At 53.1% G+C, this 19290-nt stretch overlaps 7 protein-coding genes across 7 annotated transcripts; 4 read left to right on the forward strand and 3 right to left on the reverse strand.

Moving 5' to 3' along the window:
- Window positions 1-27: 27 nt before the first annotated feature.
- Window positions 28-1389, reverse strand: EV422DRAFT_224173 (uncharacterized protein). The gene is made up of 6 exons (XM_053065492.1): window positions 1121-1389; window positions 984-1061; window positions 847-906; window positions 580-786; window positions 340-501; window positions 28-276 (listed from the first exon to the last, which is right to left on the reverse strand). The coding sequence occupies exons 1-6, from the start codon at window positions 1281-1283 to the stop codon at window positions 242-244; spliced, it is 705 nt and encodes a 234-aa protein (XP_052922384.1). The 5' UTR covers window positions 1284-1389; the 3' UTR covers window positions 28-241.
- A 305-nt stretch (window positions 1390-1694) lies between these two features.
- On the forward strand, window positions 1695-5755 carry EV422DRAFT_570763 (Spc98 family-domain-containing protein; the record flags this gene model as incomplete). The annotated part of the gene is made up of 18 exons (XM_053072912.1): window positions 1695-1781; window positions 1851-1957; window positions 2019-2121; window positions 2193-2432; window positions 2499-2631; window positions 2709-2744; window positions 2808-2962; window positions 3020-3132; window positions 3191-3327; window positions 3388-3501; window positions 3557-3761; window positions 3845-4025; window positions 4110-4314; window positions 4383-4603; window positions 4690-4881; window positions 4948-5193; window positions 5275-5400; window positions 5483-5755. The coding sequence occupies 18 exons, from the start codon at window positions 1695-1697 to the stop codon at window positions 5753-5755; spliced, it is 2874 nt and encodes a 957-aa protein (XP_052922385.1).
- Window positions 5756-6090: 335 nt separating this feature from the next.
- EV422DRAFT_224261 (uncharacterized protein) lies at window positions 6091-7067 on the reverse strand. Its single transcript, XM_053065493.1, has 2 exons — window positions 6736-7067; window positions 6091-6614 (listed from the first exon to the last, which is right to left on the reverse strand). The coding sequence occupies exons 1-2, from the start codon at window positions 6895-6897 to the stop codon at window positions 6219-6221; spliced, it is 558 nt and encodes a 185-aa protein (XP_052922386.1). The 5' UTR covers window positions 6898-7067; the 3' UTR covers window positions 6091-6218.
- Window positions 7068-7169: 102 nt separating this feature from the next.
- EV422DRAFT_224332 (uncharacterized protein) lies at window positions 7170-12328 on the forward strand. Its single transcript, XM_053065494.1, has 14 exons — window positions 7170-7643; window positions 7715-7844; window positions 7907-7987; window positions 8050-8126; window positions 8188-8255; window positions 8328-8465; window positions 8537-8886; window positions 8952-9093; window positions 9186-9272; window positions 9354-11175; window positions 11240-11354; window positions 11422-11588; window positions 11676-12041; window positions 12112-12328. The coding sequence occupies exons 1-14, from the start codon at window positions 7405-7407 to the stop codon at window positions 12122-12124; spliced, it is 3795 nt and encodes a 1264-aa protein (XP_052922387.1). The 5' UTR covers window positions 7170-7404; the 3' UTR covers window positions 12125-12328.
- EV422DRAFT_224345 (ubiquinol-cytochrome C chaperone-domain-containing protein) lies at window positions 12187-13565 on the reverse strand. Its single transcript, XM_053065495.1, has 4 exons — window positions 13114-13565; window positions 12893-13034; window positions 12537-12822; window positions 12187-12472 (listed from the first exon to the last, which is right to left on the reverse strand). Exons 1-4 carry the CDS (start codon window positions 13276-13278, stop codon window positions 12328-12330), a joined length of 738 nt encoding a protein of 245 aa, XP_052922388.1. The 5' UTR covers window positions 13279-13565; the 3' UTR covers window positions 12187-12327.
- Window positions 13566-14881: 1316 nt separating this feature from the next.
- EV422DRAFT_551467 (Thiolase, N-terminal domain-containing protein) lies at window positions 14882-16181 on the forward strand (the record flags this gene model as incomplete). The annotated part of the gene is made up of 2 exons (XM_053071838.1): window positions 14882-14942; window positions 15019-16181. 2 exons carry the CDS (start codon window positions 14882-14884, stop codon window positions 16179-16181), a joined length of 1224 nt encoding a protein of 407 aa, XP_052922389.1.
- A 2090-nt stretch (window positions 16182-18271) lies between these two features.
- Window positions 18272-19244, forward strand: EV422DRAFT_224479 (uncharacterized protein). Its single transcript, XM_053065497.1, has 2 exons — window positions 18272-18680; window positions 18768-19244. The coding sequence occupies exons 1-2, from the start codon at window positions 18436-18438 to the stop codon at window positions 19081-19083; spliced, it is 561 nt and encodes a 186-aa protein (XP_052922390.1). The 5' UTR covers window positions 18272-18435; the 3' UTR covers window positions 19084-19244.
- The last annotated feature ends 46 nt before the right edge of the window (window positions 19245-19290 follow it).

The following is a 19290-nucleotide window of genomic DNA, read 5'->3' on the forward strand; positions in this document are numbered from 1 at the left end:
TGCTCTTACACTTATTCAGCTAGCAAAGAATACAGAACTCCCTCCAGGTAGTCGCTGACTTGACGTCCCCGCCGTCGAGCAGCAATGCAATCACAAAGCTTCAGCACTGAGTTACATGATCTGAGAATCCAAAATTTTCGCCAGACTGGCTAGCTGTGCAGCAGCAGTAGAAAGTGGTGAGGACTTTCCCGGGGGTTTCTCACCCGGAATATTGAGCTTGCGCGGCAATCATTTGCTTCCTTCATGGCCACGACGCGAAGGATCCCAAGATGGCATCTACAATTCGGAGGCAAGGTTCAAAATGCGTGCTGCGATTCCCACCCAGACTTTGCGAGTTACCTTTGACACTGTCGACATATTGACACGGCACCCAATATATGTAGTAATTTGATTTGTCGGTAGGACCAAGCTGGAGTGCAAGAATATGATACTCCTCATGTCCTTTGATCGGCTCGGATTTCACGTTCTTGATGCTGTTCATGTTGACTTTCTGTGTCCTCTCTGATGTCGATGCGTTGTACCTCAGCCTCCCCACTCTGTCCCAAACACACCACCCGAAGCGTAAAATGGGGAACGCACCACTTGTCCCAATCCACACCTGATCCAGCTCCAACTTGAACGTCAGCCGGACCTTGTCGCCGCGTTGCGTAAACATATCCCGTAGTCCATTTGCTGGGAGGGGAAGTTTTCGACCTTTGAGGCCCGGCTCGGCGTTCGGGGGTTTCCCTTTGTCTAACACTTTCTTGTGCTCGGTTTGTTCGCTGAGGCTTAGTCGTTTGACGGGGGCTGGTGATATGGTTCAGTGTTATGGACCTGGCGCGTGTGAAGTCGTTGCCCATAACTTACCTGCATCTACTGGAGCCGTTGTCGTTTTTGCTGCTGTTGCGAGTTTCACGATGTCTTCCACTGCGTCAAGGGAATCGACTTTGAGTGAGCAGCTGTCGATGGTACGCAACACTTCGCAAGCACTCCGACAAACGCACCTTTGCTTGCCATGAGTATGACCTTCACGCCATCCTTCAGACCAGCCTCCTCCACAGTTTTATCATCCTTCAGCATGCCTATGAGAAGTGATTTCAGTATCAAACAACCTCAAGCATTCCTGGCACATTCCACAAACCTTTGAAAAGCAGCTTCTGCATGAGCGCATGCACCCCTGTCAACTCCTCTACCTGCTGCTTCACTTGACTGATATTGTTCGACTTGGGCACACTGATATCGTACACTTTTTTGCCATGGCTAAGCTTAAACGTGACGGTCTCTTCACCCTCAGCTGCCGACATGGGAAAGTAGGAAACCGATAAGAATTGGTGGGGAAGCACGGTGTTTTTCGACAGGAAGTGAAGAGGTTGGAAAGGAACAAACCCATAGCGTCCGATTCACGTTTTGTGCCCTGAGACACGGCGATTGGTGTGGCAGCCTCTGCCTCTGCCATAACGTCCGCGGTTGAGATCATTTTTGGTCGTTGTTGGCTTTTGGAAACGGCGTTGGGCTGCTAGGTTGCGGAGGGGTTCCCAAGCTCATGACTTGACTTTTCCCCACTGCACGCGACGCGTTTGGACGACGGACTGGACGGAGGGGTTCGGACGGAGATGGCCGTCCGTTCAGCGCAACGGGGAGCTCCCAGGCAGACGGCTGACCTGAATTCTATCCCAGCGTACCCTCCCTCCGTGCGGTATAGTCGCCCTCTCGCAATGAGCAGCTGGCGTAGGTTCTCCGCTGCTGGGCAGCGAAGTATCCAGAAGGCCGACCAACTGGTCAAACTCGTCACCGGCCTGGAGGTGAGGAGGAAGGAGTGAGAGTACATGTCAAATTCCCACGCAGACTTTGACCTATGAAAGTGCATGCAGCCAGATAACGAATACTTCCAAGTATATGTGAGTTTTGTCCAGAAGAACCTCGCCGAGCATAACTTCCAGACGACCAATGAGCATGAGGTCGCCCATCGATACAGAGGGTAACTCTCAGCCTCTCCCCCGTCCACGATGTTTTGTAGTGAAGCTAATATCGCAACGTAGACTACTGGAAAAGTTCTCTATGCATGGACAGTTGCGAGCGATGGAAACCCTCTCCCGGCACATCGATTCTCTGTTTCGACAGCAGCCCAAAGAGCTGCTCTTGGTATGATCCTGTCCGCTGTGGGGGGCTTGGGTTCGCAAAGTCTGATAGGGAGGATCTATTGATTTAAATAGATCAACGATGTTCTAAGGCTCCTACTGGAACTGTCCGACACCCCAACGCACCACGAGTACACTCCCACCTTGTCTAGCATCGAGAAGGAGACATCCATTAGCTGGGAAGATATCATTGCAGAGGAGCCTCTGGTTGGATCGCATTGGAAAGCGGAGGAGGAAGTGGAGATTGACACGGACTCGGAGAGTGCGGATGCTGACACGACGAAAGTGGTGGAAAGTTGGAATAGCGAGCTTTTGGTAAAGGGAGGGGCATTTGGCTGTCAGTGCTGGCGATACATTGGCTAATTCAGGGCCGTTCGGCAGGACGAAGAGGGACATTGGGCACATGATTGGAGGAACTTCCAAGCGGAAGAACGCAGGGTCGCCTTTCGGCAGAGAGAGTATCGGCTTCTGAACGATTTGCAATACTGGAACCAGCCACCAAAGGCGTCTATATGTATGGTCCCCACTTGATGTCTCAAGTGCGTTGATTGCCTGCCACAGACATCAAGTTGATTGACATGCGCTCGACAGATAAGCAGTACGACCCCGATGACCCCTGTTCTCTAGGTATGCATCTTCCTATGGGCATTCCAATCATCGCTCCCTCGTATCTCATCCCACAACCCGCAGTCCCAGCTCTCGAGACCCATCGAATAGATGAAACCGAGTCGATCTTCCAGCCATGGAAAGTTGCAGAGGAACGCGACCTTGTGCGTGAATGTCTGTTCATGATGGGGGGTGCATCGACTCCTGTGTTCACGGTGCTTGAAGATGGGACGGTGCAGGTGAGGAGCCCTGTTCTCGTCGTGATCCAACCGATGTCGGACTGACCATACAGCCAGGTGGATAATGAGCTCCGCTTATTACATGCCACCGAACGGTCATTGAGAGACATTTTGGAATGGTTTGCGGAGTGTGGTAGCGCCGTTAACCGAGTCCGGAACTACATAGCCAGGTAGTTCCCCATATCCATCCTTGCGAGATCTTTACCATATGGCTAAAGCAATCCAAAGAGTATCATCAGGCGTTGGAGCACGGAATCTGACCGAGGAAGCGTTCGCCAACGCGTTGTCAAGCCTCCTGCTGGAACTCGATCAGGACATTGCGGAGCTGGAAATGATGTTTCAGCCGTATATGCGGGCCATGCAAAGTATGCGCCGTGGAAGCATCATCTTTTCTCATATAAACACTGACGACCGACCGCGCACAGAGGCTGGCGAGCAAGAGGTTTGCACACTGATGGAACTTCAGACCCGGTTGAGTCTCAAAACCGACATCTTCAGGGACTTCAGTTCAATCATCGGTGGAGTCCGTGCCGAAGATGGTAAGGCTACCGTTGGCGTCAGAAACTTGACCCTCCTACTCACCCACTCCCACAGTAGCCTCCTCAGCAGACCTAACAAACACCCTCCTATCGACCCTGCACACCCGAGCAGCGTACTACGAATTCGCATGCCAGCCGCATAAGCTGGCGGTGATCATGCAAGTCCTGGCGCGGACGGTGGAGCCGTACTTGCGGATGATTCATTCTTGGATACAGCAGGGGGTGTTGGATGATCCTTTTGATGAGTTTTTGTTGGTTAGGTACGGTGGATTCATGGAAAGAGTGGAACGTATTCGGATTCCGGAAAAACAGAACATTTGCTCAGGACCCTGGATTACTACAGACAATCACCCGACGATATCCAAACGGATGACTGGTACCACACCTACTCCATCAGAACACATCCATCCGCCGACACAAATAAAGCCGGCCCAGCAGTCCCGACCTTTTTGGTGACGAGCTGCCGCGATGTGTTGACGTGTGGCAAGAGCTTGGCGATGATTGAGCGGTTGGATGCTAAACAGGTTCGTCGCTCAGGCTGTCAATGGGGATTCGTGACGTAAGGGGTTTGAAGTACTGATAGACCTCTTTATGGGATGTTCGTGTAGGCTCTGCGATGTAAATCAGCGTACGGGCGGCCGTTGCAGGATGAGATTGCTGAGTTACTGGACCCTGGGCGAGCTGTGGCGCCGGAGATTGGGAGTGGGGACCGTGGTCGGGATGTTGGGGAGGTGCCGAGAGCCATGTCGGCGCTTTTGGGTCTGGATACGCCGGATCATGTGCAGCCTGATGAGAACCGTGACATTTCCGAAGGTGAGTACCAGGGCCGATGCATTACCCTGGCATCCACCATGAAAAAGCCTCACCTACCATCCTCCCAGCACCCCCAACCCCACCGGCCACCCTCCACCCCACAACCCATACCCTCCCCACCGCCCTTGCCCAGCGCATCACCGCCCAGAAACTCGCAGTCGGCAACCACCTCACCCGCCTGCTCCTGGACAAGTGCGGCCTGAGAGAGCATCTGAGGGCTCTGCAGGCTGTGTGTCTGATGACGGCTGGGCCGGTTATGCATGCGTTTTCGGGGAGGGTTTTCCGGAATGTAAGAGGGCTGTAGTTCATCGGGGTGGAAAGTGCGTGGCGCCACTGTTGTATTTACCCGACGAAATTTCCTCCCCGGTATGATAGATGCAAGCGAAGAAGCTCCCTGCGAAACCGGAGCTGCTGAACTCGATATTCGCGGAATCGCTTGCTGATTATGCCGCAGATTACCCGTTTGTCGATAGGCGGTTGGTGCATTTTGCGCTTGCCGGGGCGACGACGACGCGCTATGGTGGGGATGTGGCGGAGGTTTTGAATCGCGTTACGATTAGCTATGATGTACGTCCCCCGAATAATATGTCGGAGCCGGAGAATGCGTAGGCTCACCCGAGTTATGGTCACCAGGTCCCACACCCCCTCCGCCCCATCATCCCCCCTTCAACCCTCTCAACCTACACCACCATCACGCGAGCTCTCCTACAAATCAAACACGCCATGACACAATTGGAAGAGAACGGACGCGATTGGAGTCGTGGACGCGGTGGACGTGGAGCGGCGAAGAGGGATGTGGAGTTGGAACGCATCCGCTTAGGGCTCAAGTTGAGACTTCGCCATTTTGTGGGGAGTTTGTGGGCGTTTTTTATGGGGGGGGTGAGTTTCGATGGTTCATATCGCGTTACTTTCAACATCGGGGAAATGATGGTTTTTTGGTTAACGGATTTTTGGCCGTAGATTATCCATGCGGAATGCGCGAAACTGGATTCCCAGCTCGGTACCGCGCAGGGCATGGATGAGCTTATCACATTGCATGAGAAGTTTGTGACGGGTGGGAGGGATAAATGCCTTTTAGGTTCCAAGGTGCGTGTTGCAGGATTCGCGGCTCTTTCGTTATAATAACGGCGATTTTAACTGGATGTGTGTTTTACTTTTGCAATGATAGACGGCAGTCCTTTGGAACCTCATCTCGTCCCTCCTGCAGCTGTGCACGGAGTTTGCGGGACTGTGTCGGGCTATGGACGAGCGTGCGCTCCCGAGCGACGATAACGATCACTACGAGCCGAGTATGCAGGATGTTACGGTGGATTTTGAACACGATCTGCGACGCATCTGGGACAAATCAGAACGGGAGATTGCGAGTCTGGGGAAGACGTTGGAAGCCGTGGCGAGTCATGGGGTGGAGCATTTGAGGTCGTTGGCTGCTGCTTTGGCGTAGGAGACATAGACTTAGCAGACCGAATTTTGGATATAATGCGATATGCGTATTTGGGAGGAGGGTATATAGAATCCAAACAAAACAAAACAAAATTGGGGGACCGTGTCCCTGGGAATGAACTCCCTGGGAATGATCTCTCGACTACGCTGTTCTTTGTATATCTAGCTGTTGCGTGCGACACTAGATTATTGAGTGTTTTTGAGCGCATTTGAGGTGCTACGCTACAGTTGATTTTTCAGGTGTTTATCGTGCTCGGTATACGAAATCTCCGGTGACGTTCTTGGTTTTGTTTGATTTTCGGCCAGCGGGCGATTTCAGCGTGGCGCGTTATGTATCGGTGTGTATTTCTCGCTGGACTGTTCGCTGCAACTCTGCAATCGAGGCGGGGCACGAAGCCTCATACACCTCTATCCAACATCGTTCCCCACTTCCCATACGCATTCCCCTGATCTCACTTCCCATCTCAAACCCGTTGATCCATCTTCACTCTGAGTTTCAGCCCCACCACTCGCGCCAACGCGGCAATCAAACCCGCAGTGGTGATTACCGCCCACTCCCAAATCCCTTCCACCATCGTCAGCGTCTTAAACACCGGCCTGGGTAATTCGGAGAACTGGACGACCCGCGACACTGGCGCCGCCGTAGCGGGGGTTCGCGGCCGGCCGTTATTCGCGGCGGGCAACCGGGCTGCTGGCGAGCCGCGCTTTGGCGAGAGGGTAGCGCGTTTGCCCGAAGCGGACGAACGCGGCGGTGATGTGTAGGGTGATATTGTTGGTGATTTTGACGAGGACGTGAAGGCCGCTGGGAGCAGGTGCTTTGCTGTTGAGATGGTCGTAATGGTTCGATCGCGGAGGTAATTCTATGGGAGGGGGAGGTGTGACGGTTGGCACGTCAGTCGCGCATTCTGACACCCCACACAATTCCGTCCCTCTTCATCCCGCATCAAAAATTTCCGACACCGACACACAGCCCGAACTCACCAACGAGTGTAAGATGGCAACCAGCGCCGGTCCAAAAATAACAAACATGTGTAGGAGGGCCACCTGGGGCACCGCGATGACCGCCTCTTCTACCGAAGGGCGACGTGTCCATCGGCGAGAAGAGGACGGGGGGTGGCTATACTTTTCTATTCTGGCGGTCATGGTGAAATGCTCGAAGTGTATTGCGGTTCCAAGCTGTAGACGGGTGGCTGAATTGCGTAGGATTTCTTAAGTCGATGGAGATGCAACTCTTGGAGTTTCTGAGTGAGGTTCTTGGGGGAATCGTGGCTTTTACTGTAAGATGCGCCTCCCCATGTGTTTGTGGCATGGCGGCGCAACTGCGGACGGGAATGCGACAGCGTGTCTCGGTCCATCGCGTAAGCATGAACTAACAGCAACGTTCTTGCTGCCCCATGACCAATCTCCACTCGATGCAGGAGCAGAGACCACCCAACTTGGCCCGCCCAGTGGTAACTCCATCTCCACTCGTGTGGCATCAATATGGTCTAGCGCGCTCCACCCGCGCATCCTGTCATTTTTTACAGCCCGCTTGGCACTCCGCCTAGATCATAGCGTCAAAAAAACAACCTCCCTCCACATTTCTATGCGATAGCATCCTTCTTGTGACAGTTTTCCCCCCAAGCGTCAAACCAGCAACCCCACGCCTTGATGCTCGCGAATATGGCTGAACCGAGGTCTCCAACCAGCCCCACCAGCCCGACATTCTTCACCACGCCTGATTTGCCCGCCATCCCGCTCGACGTTGGAGATGTCGCGGGAGTCCATGGCCGCCTTAAATTTAAACATGACACTACGAGTCCAAAGAAGATCGATGCGACTTGGATCGATAAGGAGCGGACCCAGTTGCAGGCTTATGAGTACTTGTGTCATATTGGAGAGGCTAAAGAGTATGTCTGCTGGCGATGCTTGACCTGAGGATGCCTATGATCGTTTATTGATGTCTATGCGCAAATTGTAGATGGGTGGAAGCCTGTATAAAAGACCAGATTGCCCCTATCGACGAGATAGAAGAGGAATTGAGAAATGGAATCGTTTTGGCGCGGCTGGCGCAGACATTCCAGCCTGATGTGGTGAAGAAGATCTTTGAGGTATATCAAGGTTGCGACGTTGAAGAGAAGTCGTCATATGTTCATACTAGTACCATTTGCAGGACCGATCGCGGCTCCAATTTAGGCATTCAGACAACATCAACTACTTCTTCACCGCCATGCGCCGTGTGAAACTACCGGAGGTACAAAACATCAAGTAAAGACGGTGTATATGCGGCAAGTGGGTACTTACACCACACCATAGGTGTTCTTTTTCGAGTTGACGGATCTGTACGACAAGAAAAACATCCCCAAAGTCATCTATTGCATACATGCGCTGAGGTAGGGCGACATTTTTATTATGCTGAGATGTCTACGGTCTCTCACCCATCTGTTCTCGCAGTCACCTCCTCTCTAAGAACGGGCTCGCGCCGTCGATGAAGAATCTCGTCGGACAGCTTAGCTTCACCGGTTCGTGTCCTCTATGAAGCGCTCTAGATTTGTTGATTCCCAGCGTTCTTACATGCCTCTTGGTGATTTCAGAGGAGCAGCTGGATGCGACTCAGCAATCGCTGGAACAAGCCGGTGTTTCGATGCCAGCGTTCAAATCTGTCGGCGACGCCTTGAAGAAAGAATTAGAAGACGCCCCACCACCGTCTCCTGAGATTCTAGAGCAGAGAGGTACAGCGGGCGGTCGCATAGACTCCCGTATCATCGATCACAGCTCGCTCACATACCACATCCGCCTCCAGAACGCGAGCGCTTCCTCAAAGACAACGAATCCCTTATCATAAAAGCCCAATCCCACGCACGCCGGCACCTCGCCCAACGCGCCTATCACACCCGCCTCTCCCACCACCGCGCCGCCCAACAACAACGCGCGGACCGCGCGCGCGCCGAAGAGCACGCCAAGATCGTGCGCGCGCAGGCCGCCGTGCGGATGCGCCTCGCCCGACGCAAATATTTGGAGAAGAAGCAGCTGTTTAAGGAGAATGAAAACTCGATTTCGAAGATTCAGGCGGCGTGGAAGAGCAGGAAGCAGCGGTTGGCGTATAAGCAGAAGCTGAGTGAGATTCATAGTAAGGACCAAGCTTGGGTTAAGGTATGTTCGAAAGTCAAGAACTTTTGTCGGTAGACGAGGAGTTTGACGCAAACGTTCGATCCTAGCTTCAAGCGCGGTATCGTGGACGTAAGCAGCGGGAACAATATCTGGAGCGCAGGAACTTTTTGCGAGCTCAGGGCGAACATGTCACGAAGATCCAGTCAATGTGGAGAGCGAAGCGCTTTGCGAAAGCGTATCAGGCATTATGTGAGTGGGCTCTATCTCGCTGCAACGCTTTGAGAATGGCGGTGGTTCATGCGAGTTGAGTGGAGGTGCTGAACTTCTGATTCAATGCACAGCACAACTCGAGAATCCTCAGATCAAAGTGCTTCAGAACTTTATAGAGCTTCTTGATGATAATGATTATGATATCGAGGAGGAGATTGGTATGTGCAAGCCTGGCCCTTCGCGGTATTCTGCCCTGGGTCGATATCTAAATTGCTCGACACACTAATCATAATTTATAGAACTCGATCGACTCCGCCAACTCGTGGTCAAACAAATCCGAGAAAACATCACAGCGGAAACCGAGCTCGGCGACCTCGACGTCAAAATCTCACTCCTCGTCAAAAACCGCATCACCCTCGACGAAGTAGTCGGCTCGACCTCCAAAAAGATGAAAGCCGCCTATGGCGGTCCCAAATCCTCTCAGGACAACATCGCCAGCATCAACCTCAGTGGCCGCGACAAGGAAAGCAGACGAAAACGCAAGCATTACGAGGAACTGTTCTACCTCCTGCAGACGCAACCTCAACATCTCGCCAAATTGGTCTTCACGGTCAACAAGATGAGCGGCGCGAATTCGATCAAGTTCTTGACTAAAGTCGTGCTTTCTCTCTATGGGTATGCCCAGGACAGACGGCAGGAGTCCCTGCTGCTGTCGTTGTTCAAGGAAGCCATCAATCTTGAGGTCGGGGATATCACCACCCTTGACGAGTTCTGGCGCGCGGACCCGTTCTTCCTCCGTCTTGTTATCGATTACACACGAAGGGGGAGTAATGCGGACTATCTGCGGAATCTCGTGGAGCCGTTCATCAAATCTATGTTGGCGGACAAGAACTTGAATTTGGAAGTTGACCCCGTTGCGATTTACCGCGCGCTTATCACGGCAGAGGAATCGGCGACGGGTCAGAAAAGCCAGCGCCCGTATGAGATTACGCAGAAGGAGGCGTTGGAGGACGCGGAGGTGGCTAAGATCCAGAGCGAGCGGCTGACGAAGCTCAAGGAGCTGGCGAACGATATGTTGGCGGGTTTAGTCAAATCCGCCAAAAAGATGCCGTTCGGGCTGCGGTTCATCGCACGACAGTTGAAAGAGACGTTGCAGAAGCGGTTCCCGGGCAATGACGATGAGATTGTTCGTCTGGTCGGCGGGAACTTCATCTACTACCGGTACATCAACCCGGCGATCATCCAGCCCGAGCAATTCGAAGTCATCGACATGAACGTGGCGAGCAGCCTGTCGCCCACTGAGCGCAAGAATTTCGCCACGCTGGGTAAGGCCCTGCACCAAATGGCCGTCGGCAAAGCAGCCGGCGCGGAAGGCGAGAACCAGATTGGGGCGCACTTGATCACACCGGACGCCACGCAGACCTTCATGAGTTTCTTCAAGGAAGCCACAACGGTCGATCCAGAGACCGAGGACGACTACCTCGACGCCATCGACGAGTATGCCGGGATGGCCCTCAAGCAGCGGCCGGTGGTCAAGCTCTCCCTCACCGAGATCTTCCAACTGCACCGGATCCTTCAAGACAATATCCAGGACATCGCGCCGGAGAAGACCGACAACCTCCGTATCCTCATGGACGACCTGCAACCCGTCCCAGCCGCAACCGACACCTCCGCACAGGAAATCGAGCTCCGACTCCGTAACCGGTTCCCAACCCTCGAAGACGAGCGCGCCACCCGCGTCAAATTCCTCTGGAACGAGACCAAAAGATGTATCATCGCCGTCATCAAAGTTCAAACAGGGAACAACCTCCTGGACATCCTCGAAGCGCCCGTCACGGAACGCGAGGAGGCGCGATTCCAGGAGATTGTGGAGGCCGAGACGCAGAAGTTTGAGGCCCGCCGGGCGAGTATAGCTGCGCGGGAGGCCGATTCGCCGGCGAATGGGGGAAGGTCGAACTATGCGAGTGCGGTGGATCTGAGCAAGTCGTATAGTGTGGGTGGGAGCTTGAATAATCTGGCGGCGTCATCGCCAGGAAGTGTGGCGAATTTGTCGAGCCCGAAGAGCAGGGATATTTTGTACTCGAGCCAGTATAGCTTGTTGAAGGGCGAAGAGGGGTCAACGTGAGTTTAACGAAGGAGGATTGCCTCACGTCTCGGACAAACGCTGATAACAACTCCTCTCCAGACCCAGCTTCTTCAATCTCAAACGCCGAGCGCTTGAAAACATGGCCAAACTTGAGGCCGAAGGCGCCATCAGTAAGGGAAACCGATATCAGGACATGCTGAACTCGCTAGCAAAGGTATGCATGGCCTGCCCAGCGGACATCTCTGCAAAATCTAAACCTAAGGGGCTTTCCTCTCATCTAGGACATGCTCACGAAATCCCGCAGACGGTCGAGGAGGAGAAAAGAGCTGGCATCTCTTCAGTCCACTCTCGAAAAGCTGGAACAAAAAGCGGCATTTTTGGAAGAACAGAAAACGTCGTACCACAACTACATCGAGGCGTGCATGGCCCAGCTCGGGAATAAGAAACAGTGTGTGACAATTCCTTACTTATTCAAACCTCGTACGCATGGCACATTGAATATTGACATCCCCCCCCCCCCCCCCCACCTCAACAGCAAAGGAAAACGCGTCCTCCCCTTCACCCGCCAATACGCCCACCAAAAAGAGCTCCAAAAAGCCGGCAAAGTGCCCAAATTCGGGTCCTACAAGTATACCGCCGCGGACCTATACCGCAAAGGCGTGCTGGTCTCCATCGACGACCACTCGCCGAAAACGTACAACCAGATCACGCTCACCATCTCGTCCGACGAGGCGGGGGCGTTTAAGATCGATGCGACGTTCTTTGGGGTGCCGGTTGCCGAGTCGATTGATTTGAGACTGGAGGATTTACTGGCGAGCCAGTATAATAATGAGTCGTTTATGACGTTGATGGAGGGGGCGAAGGTTAATGTGAACTTGCTGATCTTCTTGTTGAATAAGAAGTAAGTACCGGAGAGTTAGCGCGGCGTCGGCCACAATGGATGTCATCTCACATATTGGTCCTCCTTCCAGATTTTACGTGTAAAAACAACGACTGTAACACGCCCTGCGACCTCTATCGCACTGCCTCCAATAAGTAGGCGACATCAGAGACGTTGACCATTAGGATGCGATTGTAAAACTTTGTGACATGCTTTGTACAATTGGATTTCTGTACAAGTGTTAATGGGGGCCAGGCTATGTGTGTGAATGTGTATGCGCATGTCTGTTTGTGCTCCTTTGTTGTTGCTAGACTTTGACCTCATCGAATGTAAATCTCCCTTCTAATACATCTGCTCGATCGGCCTCGTCTATCCGTTGTAGTTGCCGTCTCACGTATCTTGTCAGTTCCTCTAGTTGCTGTGCTGAAACGTTCTCCGACGAACACAGATTCCTAAATGTGGACTTGATGAGCGACCCTTTCCCTTCGAATCCAAATGCGGACTCCATTCTCTCACCTCCATAACGCGCCAGCCAAAATATCATCCCCATAATAGAGCCCCTCATCATAAGCCAATGTCTGTCCATAATATGCGCTGACCAGATTCGACATGATCTTTGAAAAGTTCGACTTGACGCCTGCCTTATGTATCTTGATCTCGACGTCCAGCCATATGTGGTCGAACATCTCCTGCTTCATCTCTTTCCCCTCGACGCCCTCGGCCCTCAATCGTGCGTTGTATATCCACACGTGCAGGACCGTCATTGCGAACCATGTTTGGAAGTTGTTTGGTATATTGAGTGCTGTAGGCCAAATGAAATGATGAGTACACCATATACGAGACTGGAAACCCCAACCCAAGTACGTCCGCACCATTCACTAAATCCTCCCTCCGCTCGAACTGAATCGCACAGTTTTCATACGCATGCCGTGCCGAGTCGATACGGTTCATTTTCCATTTGATGTAGCCGATCGGGTGCAAGATTTTCGCCAGCGGGTTTTGATATGGGAAAGACTGGAATAGGCGAAGTAGTTTAGTAATCAGCTACCCCGTTCGCCTGATTGCGTCGACTGGCTTCTTCACAACCGTTTACCTCTCGCTCGTTTTGCACACCTCCACTCCCAAACGATCTCTGCTGCTGGCAGACCGCTCCTCGCGCCGTTCGACAGGTGGCCACGCTGCTGACGGTAACCGCCGCTGGAGCCCTTATGGCCCTCGCAGCCTTTGACACCACGGATAGAGCTCTCGACGAAGACATTTGTCGATGTTTGATGCCGAAAGGAGTGCGAAATGCTGTTCGTGGAGAATGAACAGCGAGGCGGCAGTTCCGGGGGTAAGCTTTTCCCCACGCGATTTTCCGCCCCAGGAAGCGGCAGAATTGGCCTCTCTGTGTACAGGAATAGTCTAAAGGCCGGGCTCGCTTCTCCCGTTATGGTCGGTCTCCACACAATGATAGTCCGCAATGCAGGGTAAAAAATGGAGGGCAGCCTGCGAGCTCGAAAACGACAAAGCGGAAACACACGGCCGAGAGATCGCCTTGCACATCACGTGGGAAGATTAATTGTCCTTTGACGGGCCGAATTCGCCGCGCCGTCGCATTTGGTGCTACGCTTTTTGGAAAGAGTTCCTGACTTCCCTCTCAGCCCGCCCCAGTCTCCTCAAGAGGTAGTCCCATGGGAACCAGGAAGATACGTGAGCTCCGATATTGGAGCTATCGTCGGGATCGCAGCTTGTGGGTGCATGTGAAGGGCTACATAGCGTAAGCCGGTGACAGTGCAATCGTTGTAATCTTGTTTCGGGGACCCTGTGACAACGACTACTGCCCAAAGAAGAATTTACGGGCTGTCCCATCTCCTGTTAATCTCGTCATAGACATTGCGTTCTTTATCAACGGGGGTCAAGCAGCATGTGAGCTGTTTCATCTCATCAGCCGAGGGCGTCATTGATATTTGTGTTTCTGCTCCATCCACTACCCGGTGTACAGTACGTTCAGATAGGCTGGTGTGGCGAAAGGTTCGCTCTCAAAGGCCATAGGCCACGGTGCCACGGAACCGCGCGTTGACGAACCAGGCCGGAGAGGGAGGACAGTTGACATCTAGCGCCGAAGAAAACCGATCACGTTCTCCAGGACCTTCCCCTCAGAAACAACGGGACGGACGACGGTGAGGACAAGTATGAAGCTGCCCCCGCTACTTCGAATTTTGGCCCACAGTTCCTGTCACTCGATATTTCATTTTGTCGCGACTTGAAAGCCCACGCGATAACGCAAAAACGATGACGGGGAGGCTGGGACAACAATCGGGCGGCCGGAGAAGGTCAAGTCCCCAGTCTATCAACCTGTCGCCCAGCGCTGAGAAACTCTGCACCCTTCACTTGATGCATGATTCCTCTTTGGAAATCACGCACTATTGGCCCAGAAGACCAAAGCAGCCAAGGTGCCCGTCGGTGTTAGGCGGGGTGCTTAGGAACAACAATTCTGTCTAGTAGCTAGTACTATGTAACAAAGGGGAGTGTGGAAGCGGGCTGTCATCGTTTAACCTTGGAAGCGGAATGGTTTGTTTCGCTTTCACGCGCTCCCACCATCGCCTGACTCGCCTGACTCCCCTCCCTGTCGAAAACCTGTCGTTCGAGACCTCACGAGAACACCTTGATTTCGAAGCATACACGTGGCAGGCATGTCTTCGTCCACCGAGCTCGAGCAGTATAAAGTCGAGGTCCAGTCGGTTGGCTTCCCTGCCTTTTTTTTTCACTCGACTTTTGTCAGCTGATACCACCAGATGCTTAACTCTCGATATATACATCCTCTTCTTGTCACTTTTACCAAACCGCATCAAAACATCGCTTACCGCGGATTTCGCAAAATGTCGACGGCTTCGGACAGAATCGACAGCATCGCTAACCATCTTACTATTACTGGAGCTGGTGAGTATTGGTACTCGGATCTACGTGTCCACATAACTAGGTTCTTCGAAGTTCCTCACAATCTCATCCCCCATAGCCAAAGCTCCCAGAAGCCCCGACGATGTAGTCATTGTCGCCGCCTACCGCACCCCCCTCTGCAAAGCCGGAAAAGGCGCCTTCAAAGAAACCCACCCCGAGTACCTCCTCTCAGTCGCCCTAAAATCCATCCGCGAAAAGACCGGCATCGACCCCGCCCTCGTCCAAGACATCCAAGTCGGCAACGTCTGCATGCCGGGTGCAGGCGTCACCACATCCCGCATGGCTGCTCTCTACGCCGGTTACCCCGAGTCTGTAGCGTTGGCTGCTGTCAATAGACAATGCTCGTCGGGTCTCGCTACTTGCGCCAACATTGCGTCCGCTATCAAGGCTGGATACATTGATGTGGGGATTGGGTCTGGCGTCGAGTCGATGAGCATGTACTACAGCCCGACTCCGCAGATGGATATCGATCAAGAGATCCTCGCGTATGGCCCGTCCGCGGAAGTGCTCACGCCTATGGGCATCACCTCCGAAAACGTCGCGAGAGAGTTTGGCATCAGCCGTGACGAACAGGACAAATTTGCGTTGCGGTCCCACACGTTAGCCGCCAAAGCACAGAAAGAGGGTTTGTTCGATGAGGAGATCATCCCCGTGACTCTCCGCAACGGCACCGTGGTCAGCAGAGACGATGGTATCCGCCCAACCACGGCGGAAGGCCTAGCAAAACTCAAGCCGGCGTTCAGCAAAGACGGATCCACCACCGCCGGCAACGCATCACAAGTCACGGACGGTGCCGCCGCTGTCCTCCTAATGCGCCGCAGCATCGCCGAGATGCTCGGACTGCCTGTCCTGGCCCGATGGCTGGGCTACACCGCCGTTGGCGTTCCCGCCCGAATCATGGGCATCGGACCAGAAAAGGCCATCCCGCAAGTGCTCCGCCAAGTCGGGCTAAAAACGGACGACATTGACATCTATGAGATCAACGAGGCGTTTGCTTCGCAATGTGTATATGTGCAGCAGAAGCTCGGCATTCCCATTGATAAGATCAACCCCAAAGGTGGGAGTATTTCGTACGGGCATCCGATGGGTGCTACTGGGTCCCGTCAGATTGCTACACTTCTTCCTGAACTGCGTCGGCAGAAGAAGCGATTTGGGATCGTCTCCATGTGCGTTGGCATTGGGCAGGGGGTTGCGGCGGTGATTGAGAATGAGGTCTTGTAGAAGGGCATGCGAAAGCGAACTGGCACCTTTACTCTCCTTCCTTATGGCGTGCTCAACTTTTGCCTGTTCGTCAATGCAGATGATCCTTCAATATGCAGTGCAGTAACAGATACACTTTACAAAGACTTTCAATGATAATCCGTTCTATTGAAAGGTATATGTCTCCCCTCCCACTTGCATTTGCTTTGATAAGCTGTTGAGTCTAGCTTTGACGGCCGGTGTCGAATTCGCAAGTCACGTGGGGCCAACATTAAGGTCGCACGGATTGCGGGCATTTAGCATGGCTGTGCCACCCATGTCGGACTGCGCCACTCGCGATTCTCTCAGGCCTCGCGGCTATAAAAGGCGACCACAATTCCAAGGTTTCGATTTTTCTCCATCCGCCCACGGAGTTTCGACTGAACAAATAAGGGATTCGCCTTTTACTAACCCCTTCTGAGCCGGAGCTTCACCCAAAGTGGGCTAAACCCAATTTTTTGTCAACCCTCCTACGTCCGAAAGGAATAGGAAACCCATAAAACAAAGGAAGAAAAATATGAGTTGCGAGTGTGAGATGAGATATTTGGACATACCCGCCACAGTATGGATGCGCAGATTCACTCACAGTGGGCTATAAACCCAACTTTTTGCCAACCCTCCTACTGTGCATTCTTGAGGAAGGAAGGATGTGGGAAACCCGTAAAACAAAGGAAGAATAAATGGGTTGCTAGTGGGTTACTGAACGTACCAGGATATCTGAGCCGGCAAAATGGGCCATCTCAGTGTTTGTCAACCTCTCCTATACTTCCCTGAGAAAGGAATGGGAAACCAGTAAAAAAAGGAGAAAGTATGAAAGTAGGAGTTGCGTATGTGAGATGGTGAAAGCGAGTATTGAAGGAGTGTCGAGCGTCCCACGAAGCGGGCTATAAATGCGAGTGGCGACTCTATGTTGTCGTGCAGGAACACGTTCTCAACTCACGGCTGCTTATATGCAGAAGGCGCAGTTACGCTTCTTGTTGGGGCCCGTGTAGGTGAGGGCCATGTATGTGGAGAAGGTGGATATGCAGGACGAAGCCTTGCGGTCTACCAGATCCTCATGCGCACCGAACATGGAAGTCCGCCATGTCCGCGCTGCACTCGGGGTTGTCCGCCGTCACAGAAGAAATGCTGGCGCTCAACGCTCATGAATGCTGAGCGCCTGCATTTCCAAGCGGTTTGGAGAGCAACCACCTTCTCCACATACACGGCCCTACCTATTTCTGGCCGGGATTGGACTTGGCTACTGCTGCGATTGCTCTTCGGTCTAAACAATACGCCGTACGCTGTGGATGCTGCTTGTACTCACTCAGCCTGCGGCCCACCATTGAAACAACCTCATCGACGATTACCCTAGCCCTTGGATCATGTAGACCTCCGGAACAACTATCGCACGCCCGCCATCTGGATCTGAGGGAATCGCCCTTCATACGTATATGAGCAGAAGTACTGTAGCTACTGTATACAGTCTTACTCTTTATATTCGGATGCGAGATGGAACATGGCATGAGAGCAACGTGAGAGCAACGCGTGCAAATCCAACGCGTCGAAGCCAAAAGGGGACGCGTTCACCGGTTTCCCCCTTCTTGCCCAAGTCCCTTTGGTTTTGGACATCCCCTTTTTCCCCTCACGATATTGCCGTCCGGTCCCTTCGCCCACAATAAAACGGACCTTCAAGATGCATGAGTTGACATCTTGTGCCAGGCTTCTTGCTTCGAGAACTTTTGCCATTTCAACGTCCGCCACCTTACGGTTGTCCTTGTCCGTGTGTTTGTGCAGTGGCCCCCGGACCTAACAACGTTTCCGGAACAGTTCTCCAGCGTCTGAAGTAACCTACAATCGTGAGGAAAATAAGAAGTGGAGACGGTGTGAAAGATGACCTCCAGACAAGGACTCGGGTACGTCGCTGCGCTGCTCGCTCTGGTAAGTGGACCTCCATCGACGGGGAATGTCAACTCTAGGTCCGAGGTCGATACTCACCCCTCCCCCACAGCTCCTCCTAACACTGGTCATCCTCGGCGGTCTACCACTCTCCCTCCTCCGGTAAACTATCAAACTCCACATCCTCCCCACCAACACGCAAACTCACCCACCCTCCTTATCCCGCGACACAGCGACCTAACATGGGTGAAATCCAAAAACTTCACAACGGGCGTCTGGGGTTTCTGCCCCGTCCTCAGCGACAAAGTCTCGAGCCCTACAAGATTCTGCGTGTCGTTTCAGAGGCCGTGTGTGGATTATGCGAAGAGTGATAAGGATCGGTCTAGCGGTGGGGTCATTCGTTTTGTTCTCGCTGGGATGTCGGGTGAGGATGAGCGGACTGATGTGGCTTTTTTTGTATGCAGACAAATCCTCAGTAATGACATTCATGGCCCTGCACATCCTCGCCTGGCTCTTCACCTGCATCGCGCTCGTCCAAACCGCGCTAAGGAGACCGATCAGACAGCCCGCTGTTTACGCTTTCATTGCCGCTATCTGCACCACGTAAGCCCCCCCCGCCATCCCGCATCCCCTGTTGGCAAAAAAACCACCCCCATCAAAATACTCACACTGGAAGTTTTATTTCAACAGCATAAGCACATCCCTCGCGACGACATTCTCCACCTGCACCCTCGACCTCATCCGCGCCTCGCTGCACGACAAGACAGCCCAGCTCGGACCTGCGCGGATGCTCTCCTACGCCGCTGCCGCGCTACTCTTCCTTGCCGGCATGCTGTTTTGGTTTGAGTTCAAGTTTGTCAAGAAGTTGCATGAGAGTATTGTTGTCGTGGGTGGGGGAAAGAAGAAGGATGCGCATGGGGGGCATGGGAAGGATGCGCATGGACATGGGAAGGATCATGGGCATGGAGGAGGGCATGGGAAAGGACACGGGGATCATCATGTGTGAGGTGGAGCTTGCACCCTTCGTTGTTGAGGTTGTGCAACTGTAGGCACTGTATTATCTGTTTGTTCTGACTATCGCGTATCCCCCAACGGCGTGGTTTTAACATAGTCTCCCCCTCCCTCCATAACCCGTCCGGGACCGTTGAGCAAAGGCGGCTTATGACTTTTCCTCCCTTCTGTACTTATCCATTTGTTCGTGTCTTTTCTTCGA

The sequence above is a fragment of the Fimicolochytrium jonesii genome, assembly GCF_025526975.1.
Source record: "Fimicolochytrium jonesii strain JEL569 chromosome Unknown EV422scaffold_28, whole genome shotgun sequence".
Lineage (NCBI taxonomy): Eukaryota > Fungi > Chytridiomycota > Chytridiomycetes > Spizellomycetales > Powellomycetaceae > Fimicolochytrium > Fimicolochytrium jonesii.

Excerpts from the sequence above, each read along its gene's own strand:
- EV422DRAFT_224173 (XM_053065492.1), bottom strand. The coding sequence starts at position 1,283 with ATGTCGGCAGCTGAGGGTGAAGAGACCGTCACGTTTAAGCTTAGCCAT. Across the intron at positions 787-846 it reads AACGGCTCCAGTAGATGCAG|CCCCCGTCAAACGACTAAGC; the intron begins GTAAGTTATGGG and ends CCATATCACCAG. Across the intron at positions 277-339 it reads ATATGTCGACAGTGTCAAAG|ATGCCATCTTGGGATCCTTC; the intron begins GTAACTCGCAAA and ends TCCGAATTGTAG.
- EV422DRAFT_224261 (XM_053065493.1), bottom strand. The coding sequence starts at position 6,897 with ATGACCGCCAGAATAGAAAAGTATAGCCACCCCCCGTCCTCTTCTCGC. Across the intron at positions 6,615-6,735 it reads TTGCCATCTTACACTCGTTG|AATTACCTCCGCGATCGAAC; the intron begins GTGAGTTCGGGC and ends CCCCTCCCATAG.
- EV422DRAFT_224332 (XM_053065494.1), top strand. The coding sequence starts at position 7,405 with ATGCTCGCGAATATGGCTGAACCGAGGTCTCCAACCAGCCCCACCAGC. Across the intron at positions 8,127-8,187 it reads TATTGCATACATGCGCTGAG|TCACCTCCTCTCTAAGAACG; the intron begins GTAGGGCGACAT and ends CTGTTCTCGCAG. Across the intron at positions 8,466-8,536 it reads TGAGATTCTAGAGCAGAGAG|AACGCGAGCGCTTCCTCAAA; the intron begins GTACAGCGGGCG and ends ATCCGCCTCCAG.
- EV422DRAFT_224345 (XM_053065495.1), bottom strand. The coding sequence starts at position 13,278 with ATGTCTTCGTCGAGAGCTCTATCCGTGGTGTCAAAGGCTGCGAGGGCC. Across the intron at positions 12,823-12,892 it reads GAGGGAGGATTTAGTGAATG|CACTCAATATACCAAACAAC; the intron begins GTGCGGACGTAC and ends TTTGGCCTACAG. Across the intron at positions 12,473-12,536 it reads TTGGCTGGCGCGTTATGGAG|GAATCTGTGTTCGTCGGAGA; the intron begins GTGAGAGAATGG and ends GTCCACATTTAG.
- EV422DRAFT_224479 (XM_053065497.1), top strand. The coding sequence starts at position 18,436 with ATGCGAAGAGTGATAAGGATCGGTCTAGCGGTGGGGTCATTCGTTTTG. Across the intron at positions 18,681-18,767 it reads ATTGCCGCTATCTGCACCAC|CATAAGCACATCCCTCGCGA; the intron begins GTAAGCCCCCCC and ends TTATTTCAACAG.